Raw genomic sequence first — 11,279 nt, forward strand, 5'->3', positions numbered from 1 at the left:
CTGGACCCGCTCCAGCACTTCAATGTCTTTCCTGACCGGAGGGGCCCAGAACTGAACACAGTACTCCAGGTGTGGCCTCCCCAATGCAGAGCACAGGGGAAGGATCACTTCCCTTGTCCTGCTGACCACGCTGGTTTGGATACAGGACAGGACACCGTTGGCCTTCTTGGCCACCCGGGCACACCGTTGGGTCACGTTGAGCTCCCTGTCCATTAGTCCCCCCAGGTCCCTTTCTGTCTGACTGCTCTCCAGCCACTCTGCGCCCAGCCTGTAGCGCTGCAGGGGGTTGTTGTGGCCAAAGTGCAGGACCCGGCATTGGCCTTGTTGAACTTCATCCCATTGAATCAGCCCATTTTTCCAGTCCATCCAGATCCCTCTGCAGAGCCCTTCTGCCTTCCAGCAGGTCCACACTCCCTCCCAACTTGGTGTCATCGGCAAATTTGCTGATGATGGTCTCAGTCCCCTCATCTAAATCATCAATCAAGATGTTAAACAGGACCGGACCCAACACTGACCCCTGGGGGACACCACTGGCTGCCAGCTGGATGCGGCCCCATTCACCAGCACTCTCTGGGCCCGGCCCTCCAGCCAGTTCTTAACCCAGCAGAGAGTGCGCTTGTCCAAGCCATGGGCCACCAGCTTTTGCAGGAGTATATTATGGGAGACAGTGTCAAAGGCCTTGCTGAAGTCCAGATAGACCACATCTACAGCTTTCCCCTCATCCACCAGCTGGGTCACCTGATCATAAAAGGAGATCAGGTTGGTCAGACAGGACCTGCCCCTCCTAAACCCATGCTGGCTGGGTCTGGTCCCTTGTCCATCCTGAAGGTGCTGTGTGATTCCATTCAGGATGATCTGCTCCACAACCCTGCCAGGCACCGAGGTCAGGCTGACAGGCCTGGAGTTGCCAGGGTCAGCTTTGCCGCTCTTTTTGTGGATTGGGGTAACGTTCGCCAATTTCCAATCGTATGGGACCTCCCCAGTGAGCCAGGACTGTTGGAAGATGATGGAGAGAGGCTTGGTGAGCTCTTCTGCCAGCTCCCTCATCACCCCAGGATGGATCCCGTCTGGTCCCAATGACTTGTGAGGATCCAGATGGCTCAGTAAGTCACCAACTATTTCCTCCTGGAATACAAGGGGGCTATTTGGCTTCCTATCTCTGTCAACCACCTCCAGAGGCCAGTTGTCCTGAGGGCCACCTGTCTTACTGGTAAAAACTGAGGCAAAGTAGGTATTAAGTACCTCAGCTTTCTCCTCATCTTCGTTAACTATATTTCCCTCAAAGTCCAACAGAGAATGGAGGTTTTCCTTGCCCCTCCTTTTGTTATTAAAGTATTTAAAGAAGGACTTTTTATTATCCCTAACAGAATTGGCCAAATTAACTTCAAATTGCACTTTTGTTTCCCTGATTTTTTTTCTGCATGATCTAGCCATTTTCATAAATTCTTCATAAGCAGCCAGCCCTTTTTTGCACAGTCACTGAACTCTCTTTATTTCTGATTTCCTTCGGAATCTCCCTGTTTAGCCCAGCCGGTTGTCTTCCCCGCCGGCGAGCCTTTCGGCACACTGGTATAGCCTGTCTATAGCCTTTCGGCACACTGGTATAGCCTGTTCCTGTGCACTCAAGCCTCCTGCTTGAAGCGTGTCCGACCCTCCTGGCCCCCTTGTTTTTAAGCATTGTTTCCCAGGGTATGCTCTGAACTAGACTTCTGAATAGGCAAAAATCTGCCCTCCGGAAGTCCAGTGTAGAGGTTTTACTAATGGCTCTCCTTGCATCTCTGAGTATTGATAATTCTATTATTTCATGGTCGCTGTGCCCCAGGCGGCCTCCAACCACTACATCTCCCACCAGCCCTTCTCTGTTTGTGAACAGTAGGTCTAGCGGGGCCTTACCCCTGGTAGGCTCATTTACCAGCTGATGAAGGAAATTGTCCTCTGTACACTCTAGGAACTTCCTAGACTGCCTCTTCTGTGCAGTATTGAGCTCCCAGCAGATAGCCAGCAGGTTAAAGTCACCCACAAGAACAAGGGGTGTCGATTTTGACACATCTGCCAGCTGCTTGTAGAATAATCCATCTCCTTCATCGTCCTGGTTGGGCGGTCTATAACAGACACCCACGAGGATGTCAGCCTTCTTGGACCTCCCCCTGATTCTGGTCCACAGGCACTCAACCTTGTCACTGCTGACCTCAAGTTTAACAGAGTCAAGAGACTCTCTAACATACAAAGCCACCCCTGCACCTCTCCTACCCTGCTTGTCTTTTCTGAAGAGCTTGTAGCCACACATGGCAGCACTCCAGTCATGAGAGTCATCCCACCATGTTTCTGTGATGGCAGCTGTGTCATAGCTGTCTTGCTGCACGATGGCTTCCAGCTCCTCTTGTTTGTTGCCCATACTGCGTGCATTAGTGTACATGCACTTCAAGTGGGCTGCTGATTTCACTCTTAATTCAGGCTTTCCATCCTTAGGCTGATCTTTGGAGAGCCCAGTTTCAATCCCTTCCGCCTTCAAACCTAGTTTAAAGCCCTCCTGATCAGCCCCGCCAACTTATGGGCTATAGTCCTCTTGCTCTCCCTAGAAGATGAAGCCCATCTGATTTGAGGAGACCAGCTACCATGAGGTTTGCCCCATGGTCAAAAAAACCAAAATGTTGATGATGACACCAATCCTTTAGCCACCTGTTAATGAGATGGGCTTTTCTACTCCTCTACGTGTTACCACATTTAACATTACCTCCTGTACACGTTACTACGTTTAACAAAACAGCAGAACTCATTGCAGATCTAAATCTACGTCGTGCAATCCTGATCTTCTACGATACATGTATTCCAATAAAAATTATAGAGGGCATTTATTTTTAATAGTAATTTTTCCTGAGTAGTTTTGGTTTCATATGAAAATGTGCCTTCATAAGAAGACTTACGATTCCATTTGAGACTGGGAATATGATTCAAGTTGGATTTGATTTTGACTAATTTTTAGGGTTCTAAATTTTGACATCTGTTTTGAGATTTATACTAATTTTCACTCGACTCTGATTGTTGTTGTTGTTGTTCTTAGGTAAACCTGAAGGTAAGAGTCACGAGTGATGTACTGTGGATGTTGTGCTTGCATTCAGATTTTCTTTTTAAATAGTGAGTGTGCATGTGTACAAACACATCCATATATGTGTGCATACTTACATGGAAAAAAAAATCGGGTCTTAAGAATTACTCGTGTATGCAGGATTATAGGAATAACTAATCCAGTCATGTAAAATACTTTTTATTTAGCAGCTGCCGCCTGTAGTAGCTGTATGAAACCTCACTGACGGATGCTGGCGTGCTAGAAGCAGTGAGGAGCACAACAGCTACACCGATGTTTGATAGTGCTTTGTGGTGGTAACTTGAGGTTTCACTTCTGTTAATCGTTTTATGGTGTTTAAATTGGGGTTAACGGTAAATACTATCCTTTTAAAGGACTTTGAGATCTATGGATGAGAAACAGCTTTTGGAAATGTACTCAGGGTCATATCTTTACTAATGAATGCACTTTGATTTCTTCATTCATTGAATGTGTACTTCTAAGTAAAAATTGTCATCGCTGACAGTGCTGACTGCATTCTCAGCAGAAGGAGGGCAACTTGGCGGGGCTTTAGTTTCTGCCTCTTCAAGTGAAAGATCTTCATGGTTATGTGGTAACTAATCTTTCTACCACTAGAAAGGAAATCAAATCCTGCTTTCCATCTTCCTGTGTGTTTTTGTTCTATTTTTCAAAAGACCCACAAACCTGCAAAGAGAAATCCATCTTCCTAGAGGACTGCTTTGCATTTTTGTGATTTGGCTTGGAATGAACGTTTTCCACAGCAGTCTTTCAACGCTAGACCAATTGCCATGTAAGACGATTGGCAAGGGTTACTTTTTATGAAATTACTGTTTTTGGGGGTCAGTGGTGTGTCAGTATCAGGATAGTGTCTTCCCTTTAGACAGAGCTCTAGGACCCCTTTGAGACTTCTAAGGATGTATAAAGCAACTAGGACTAGGTTTAAATCAATAACTGTTTCCTAATCAGTATTACAAGGAGTTACCTGGCTTCATGGTGTTCTAGGAAAGAGATGTGGAGGAGGGAGCTTTCCAGGGCAGCGGCAGCTGCCAGAGCTCAAGGGAGGAAGCCCCCTGGCCAGAAGAGTCTTCTTACAGGCACTCAGAGATGTATTGTTTTTCTGTAACCAGAATCTGCAAAAGGAAATATTGCTGCAGTGCTAGGGATTTGGATAGATTACTTAAAGAATCTGAAGGATAATGTGACTTAGAGTGCCAGCTGGAAACACAAACCAGTTAATGAGGAATGGTACCTCATTATGTGCATTTTGAGTGTCTTTGCTACATTTTCTGTGCTGCCAAATGTGATTTTTGCTTACTGTATCTAAATTATGATTCCTGATACGGAGAGAAAACAGAGTTTGTGTTTTTTTCTATAATCCAGGTTCCTCTCCACATGACCCCTTTATACAAAATTATGAATTTTCAGAAGCAGTCTTTAAATTCTTAGGACTTCAAAAGTACCTATAAAACACAAAAATGAAAAAAGTTTACTGTCAGTGTACTTAAATTCACTTATGCAAAGATCCTTGCTTCCAATAAGTATTTATTAGGACTCTGCAAAGTTAAAATAATTGGTGTAAAAATGTTGCTTTCCTGTAGCTGAATTGAACTATTGAGGTTCAACTTGGTTTAATAGAGCATTGTCTGTTTTTAAGTACATACTTGAGATAACATTAGATAGAAACTGAGAGCACAAAAAATTCTTCAGTATAATAGTAGTTATAGAATTTCTTATGTTTAATAATACAGCCCCCTTTAAATACAGAAATAGAATTCTGCATATGCTGCATTGGTATTGAAAGAAATATATAAAACCTGTTGCCATCTGCTGTAGGCTCAATTCAAGAGAATCTTAAAGAAATGAAAACTCAGTCGGTGTTCGTATTCACAGATGTGTACAGGTAGGGAAGTACCAGCAAAGAAGCTTTACTTGATGGAAAGAATCAGTGGCTAGTACAATGAAGGTATTTTTTTCAGAAAAATAGTGTGTCTCAGCCCTTATTTGACGCTGAAAGGCAGGAGATGCGCTTACCCCTCAGCCTTCGCTCGTGGGTACGACTGGCGAGATAGGGCCTGCAAATAGTTGCTGGTTTGTGAGCAGTGTGCAACGATTGTGTTTGGGCACTGAAGTTTAAATACTGCGTGAAGATGCTCTTATTCATGTAACTTTACTTAGAAGTAAAACTTCTAGTTCTGGAGTGGATAATGCACGGACTAATGGTCTCTCTTTTATCCTGATCATCTTGCGTGTTACTAAAAAACAACCACCAAAAGATCACATTCTGTCCTGCATAACTTCTGTTGGTTTGTGTCTAACTGATTTCTGTGTAGTGTTCCAAAATTCTTCATTTGTTATCATCAAAGAAAAGCAAATTTTTGGCTCTGTTTGAGAAATTATTTATCATTAGAAGAAACAGAATCAATGTGCAACAATCTGGTTTTATAATCTCTGTTTTGTTGCAGCTAAACAGTTACTAATTGCGGGGTAAGCATGCTTTTTGAAAATGAAGTTGGTCTTTGAGTTTGTCTGTTCCTCTAACTACTAATTTAAGTCAGACTATCAAAAGAATGTTTTTATCTTTGTAGGTACAATACAGATCCAGAAACGTCAGCAGCTGGTGACAAAGACACGTGAATTAAAGGATATGAAAGATGACCTTTACCAGTGCCAACAAGGGCCAGGAGATAAAGTGGGGGTATGTATGAGTTGAGCTGGAAGTCATTGGGTTATTCTGTCATTATGTGTGTAATTTACACAAACTGAAATTCAATTATCACACAAATCCATTACATTTTTTCCATAGTAAGTTCTTTCTGAAAATGTTTTTTTTTTAATGTCCCCTGAACTCTTGACAAAGATTTGGTATTTCGATCTAATTTGTTATTGGAACATGTTTAAATAAAATGTTACTGATGTATGTAGTCTAGGAGTTATCCGGACACAGAGACTGTGTCTTTCCTTGTGACATCAGTTGCCATTAGTGAAGACAGCTGAGCCTACTAGAGGTTAAACCTACAGGTTTTGTGGATTTGCTTTCTAAACTGGCAATGTTTATTAGTTTTTTTCAATACTTAACCTGTGCTTTTAGTTTTGTACTGTTAGATCATTCAGAGAGAAGATTAGGGAGTGCTTTGTGTGGGCGTGTCTGGTTTTTTTTCCTTTCATGTTGCTGATAGCATTTATATATAATTCTGTATGTTTAGATCTAGAGTTTGTCAAGGACGCCAAGAGAGTGGGGAGATCCTTTTGAGTTAGGATATAGTTACATGAATGTGCATTTTCAGCAGCAAATTTGGTTCAAATCAGTTCCTGAATTTCTGCCTCAACTGTTGAATGCCCTTGCTTCTGCTCTTGTGTTTTGTTTTGTAATCTCTAAACCCAGTTTCCTGAACATAAATCAATGGCAAACGCACACATTTTTGTTTCTTTTTAAGGTGGATCAGTTAATGTTCCCAGTTTGCCATCCTTCAGTTAGCTAAACCAGTAAAGGCGAGGGGTGATGGCCTGTGGTTGGAAGGGGGAGTCTCTCACGTGGTCATTGTTGCTGAGAAAGTGTTTGTGTGTGTGTATCTGAGATGAACAGCCTGGCTCTATTTTTGCATCTTGCTGCGACATCTGTGTCACTGCATCCAAAATGATAAGTAACCTCAGTCTGGGCTACCTTGGTCTTTCATCTTTCTAGCTGAAATGGCAACAATTCTAACTGTGGTATTTTTGTTTGTTTTCCTATTGTTTGTATTAGTCACTCAAGGGAGATCTTGCCACATGTTTGACCTCTACTGAGGTGGAGAAGAAATCCTTTGAATCTCAAAAAAAGAGTCTTGCTGCAGAAAATCAGCACTTAAGAGAATCTCTAGAGAAGGAAGAAAAAGCTTTGGCCTCACTTCAGGAAGAATTAAGGAAGCTAAGACAACAAATCAGAAACTTAGAAGATAAAGGTACCAGCACTGAGTCTATTGTAATGGAAAATCAGAAACTAAGGGAACATTTGGAAGAGGAAAAGCAAAGAAACCACAACTTTCTTAGGCAGAAGGAAACACTCTTTGCAGAAGCACAGATGTTAAGGAGAGAACTGGACAAAGAACGTCATGTTACAGAAGCTCTAAAAAAAGAACTGGAACAGTTAAGTTCTCGTCAAACACCCGACAATGCTGATGATGATGCATTAAGAGAAAATCAAGAAATAGAAACTCTGCGAGGAAGACTAGCAGAACTAGAAAAAAAGCTGAACTTTGAGCAACAACGTTCTGACTTATGGGAGAAGCTGTATGTTGAAGCGAAAGACCAAACTGAAAAACAAGAAATGAATGAAAAGGGACAAAGGAAACGTGCTAAAGGGCAAAGTAAGACTAAAAAGAAATCAAAGGAATCATTTTTTGGTTCTGTTAAAGAAACTTTCGATGCTATGAAAAATTCCACAAAAGAGTTTGTAAGACACCATAAAGAAAAGATTAAGCAGGCTAAAGAAGCAGTGAAAGAAAACCTGAAGAAATTCTCAGATTCTGTAAAGTCTACATTCAGACACTTCAAAGATACCACAAAGAACATATTTGACGAAAAGAAGAAGTCAAATGATAAAAGACATGAGGCAAACAAGAAAGCTCGAACTTTTTACCGAGAACATAACTCCTATGAGAATCTGAAGCACGTGCAGGACAGGGGAGCCAGCATGCCAAGAGAGTTTAAAGATGGGAGAAAACATCAGCATACAACATTTGAGAAAGATACAGATTCACAGAAGTGTCTCCATGATCCTTTGTGTAATAGAAGACATCAGTTTGTCCTAAAGGGCTGCTCTGGTATTTTTGAATGTGCTCATCAAGAATTCATTAGTCTCTTCAACAGTGCCTCGGATCCTATCAGGGTGGATGAATTTAATCGGCTAATGAAAAAGTATTTGCAACAAGTTGTACATGACTTTCATCACTGGAGAGAACTAGAAAACTTCATCAATAAGTTTTTTCATAATGGGGTATTTATACATGACCAGATGCTGTTCACTGATTTTGTTAATGATGTCAAGGATTACCTGGAAGATATGAAGGAATACCAAAATAATAATGAAAAGGTTTTCAAGGATTTGGACAAATACATCTACAGATACTACTTTCATTATGATAATTTACCCCAATATGGACCCAGGTTTGTTTCCATGTTTCCTGAACTTGTTAACAAAATGAAGTAGTCTTTGTAAAGGCAACTAGTGGCATTGTTCTAATAGGGTGTATGTATATGTGTATGTACGTACGTGCACCCTAGAATACTTTTTGAAGGACTCAATGGCAGTACTAGCTTGTGTTACATAAAGTGTATCTGTAGGTCCTTCTATATAAATTGGGGGGGCATTAGTTTGGGAGGCACTACAGTTCCACTGTACAGAGCACAACCTAATATTTCTACTGAGTTCTTTAGAAAACTGTGTAACTGCAAGTAGGATTAGATGGAGCAGCTACGATTGCCTGTCTGCTGGAGTGAATAACTAGCTCAGAAGCAGCATTAACTAGGACTTCCTTGTTGTCTTTCTCTGAATGAGGTTTTTGGATATATTTGAGCAGTCTCGAAGTCCTGTTCCGGTAGGTATTCCTGATGGCTTTTCAGGAATTCCACTGCTCTCTTGTAGCTTAGTGTAAAACCCAGTTAGAGTGCTTGCCCAGAGCAGCGCTGCTCAAGTGGCAGGCTTGAGTTCAGATCCTGACCCTCGCTACATTTTACTCAGACTTGCTCACAAAGGTTCTTGGCATGAATTGTTTTCTCTGTTACTTTCCAGTATTCTCGGGGCTTCTGCAGAGCAGGTGTGGTACGCTAGATGTGATCATGGAGCTAGACTGGGTGGACTGTTTCTACTGCATAGGCTTTGGTGAAAGAAAATTAAGCAAGCAGCCTTAAGAAATTGTGTGTAACTTGCTCTTTCTGGAACATTTATGTATTAATATATATTATTAATATATATTTTATGTGGCTTTTAGTATCATTGCTGTTACAAAATTGGCTATATAGTCTCTTGTGTTAATGTTTATTCTGATCAGGTAAGAAAAAATGTGATGTATTATCTAAGTTATAATACACAAGATGTTGGCCTTGTAGCAATAATAGAACTTTTCCCTGTGCTGGTGTTCAGTGCAAAGCATATTTAGTATTTCAATCAAGGTGCAGTTCTTCAGACAGGTTTCTCTTTTGGCCTTGTATTATTTATTATTTCATGTGTTTCATTGCAGCAGTAAGTCTGAATACTTAACTACTCTGAGATTATTAAGTACTATGTGAGGTAGTACCTTCTCTAATTAAAAGTTGAACCATAAGGATGACATTCCTATCAACTACTAAGTGACCTTTTTAGTGTGTAGTTTTGGCAAACACATGACATAGGATTTATTTTTTTATTTATAGTCCAGGTACTTCTTACTAATTTGTTACTAAAATGAACTTTAATTTTTAATTAAATATTTAATTTTTGAGTACTTTAATTCAGTTTGCAGAAAAACAGAATTTAAAATTCATTTATTGATAGTATTCTACAGGAGTTTGTATGATACTGAGGATGAAAATAACCTTAACCTAGCAGGCTAGAGCTGCTAGTCATATGAGAACAGCATGTAGTGTAATGGGATGGCATCAAAAACTGCAGCAGGTGAGCAGGTGTTTTGTCAGCGCCCCCTCACTGTATAAAAGTGCCTGCTGTACATGAAAACCTCTGAACTGCCCATGTTCACACAAAGCATGCTTTCCTAAGGGCCCGTAGTTTTCATTATTTTTATAGAGCAGAATGTAACAGAGTAACCGAAAAATAGACTGAGAGTGCACTCGAGCACCACAGTAGGGATAATCAAACAGCTGCTTAGCTGGCTTTATTCTAAAATGGACTTTGGGCAACCAGCTGCAGAGCAGTGTTGTTTTTAGAAAGCATTTATTTCAGACGCACCAGCTTATTGATGATTTAAACAAACCAACCTGACCCCTACTTTGCTTACCAGAGAAAGGACCACTTCATAGAACTATTTGCTTTTTCTTTTCAGTCACCCTCAGGATGTTAAAAGCTGTTGACAATGTAACTGTGTTTCAAAATGCTTTTAGAGATATGCTTTCATAAGAATAGTAATAAGCTTTTGTTTACTCCTTGCAGTCGACCTAAAAGGCCTTCTTTTACACAAACTGAAAATGCCAGACATGAAAAACAAGCTCAGAAGTACCACCACCGTAATAAAAGAGAAGGTAAATGGCACAAACATGGTCGCACTAATGGAAGACACATGGCAAACCTTGAAATAGAATTGGGGCAATTACCCTTTGATCCAAAGTATTGAGTAATTTATGGTAAAAATAAGATTAGAATCAATAATTCACATCTTCTCTGGAAACTAATTGTTTTTCAACAAAGCAGCAAGATGCAAGTTTTTTCTTTAATTTGATTTTTACACATTTTTGTTAAAAGGCAGAAGTCAAGCTCTCTAATTTGCGTATTCTGTGCTGTTGCTTTAACTGTTCTTTGGAGGTGACAATAGTTGGGGTGCCAGCAATATTGTTCCAGAAACTAGGCATGCAATGACTTGTGTATGAAAAATATGCTTAATTGCATTCCATTAGTGTAGTTCAAGCTTGAGTCATGCATAATGTACCAACAATTAACTGCAATGTTTGATATACTAACTTCATCTCATCCTTCAAAAAACAGGACTACATTTTGGTAATGTATTTGTCAGTGTTTTGTAATCTTCCACTTGCTGCTTGTCTTTATGGGAGTGGGGGAGAGGTCAAGAGCCTGTTGAATTGTGAAGAATTCGCTGTGCTGCATTCTAATCAGCTTGCTAATTTAAGCACTTGAAATGTCTTGCATATCTGCGTATTGTAGAGGAAAAATAAAGAGACATTGTGCATAAAAGTCTTTATTTATAAAACAAACCTAGCCTAGCTGTACAGTTCTATAAAAATGGTCCGGTCCTGTCTAATTTCTTATTGTTTAAGTAGCCACATGGTAACTTTGGTCTTACGGCTGCTTTCTAGTGTTGTAAGGTAGGTCAGTACCCCCACCCTGCCCTACTGCTACTGAAGTTGCCTACAGAAAGAGGTTTAGGTGCTGCCAGCCAGCCAGTGGCTGCCTAATCAGCCTTCCCCGTTTGACTTACCCGGTTTCAGACTCACTACTCTCTCCTTTCTGCAGTACAAGATCTTCTAAACGTAGTACTGCTGTGCAAATCTG

General features: G+C 40.8%; 1 protein-coding gene across 7 annotated transcripts in view; it reads left to right on the forward strand.

Moving 5' to 3' along the window:
• Positions 1-11,279, forward strand: part of CCPG1 (cell cycle progression 1) — a 32,165-nt gene that overhangs the window by 16,105 nt on the left and 4,781 nt on the right. For 2 of the 7 annotated variants that reach the window (XM_082061252.1, XM_082061251.1), the window contains exons 8-11: positions 3,062-3,073; positions 5,671-5,780; positions 6,828-8,227; positions 10,206-10,294. In XM_082061252.1, coding sequence (XP_081917378.1) covers positions 3,062-3,073; positions 5,671-5,780; positions 6,828-8,227; positions 10,206-10,294 — 1,611 coding nt within the window. Of the gene's footprint in view, positions 1-3,061; positions 3,074-5,670; positions 5,781-6,827; positions 8,228-10,205; positions 11,277-11,279 lie in introns of those variants that run through there. The other 5 variants (XM_082061249.1, XM_082061255.1, XM_082061253.1 and 2 more) reach the window with 4 other exon arrangements.

Source organism: Streptopelia decaocto, assembly GCF_964273445.1.
Source record: "Streptopelia decaocto genome assembly, chromosome: 9".
Classification (NCBI taxonomy): Eukaryota; Metazoa; Chordata; class Aves; order Columbiformes; family Columbidae; genus Streptopelia; species Streptopelia decaocto.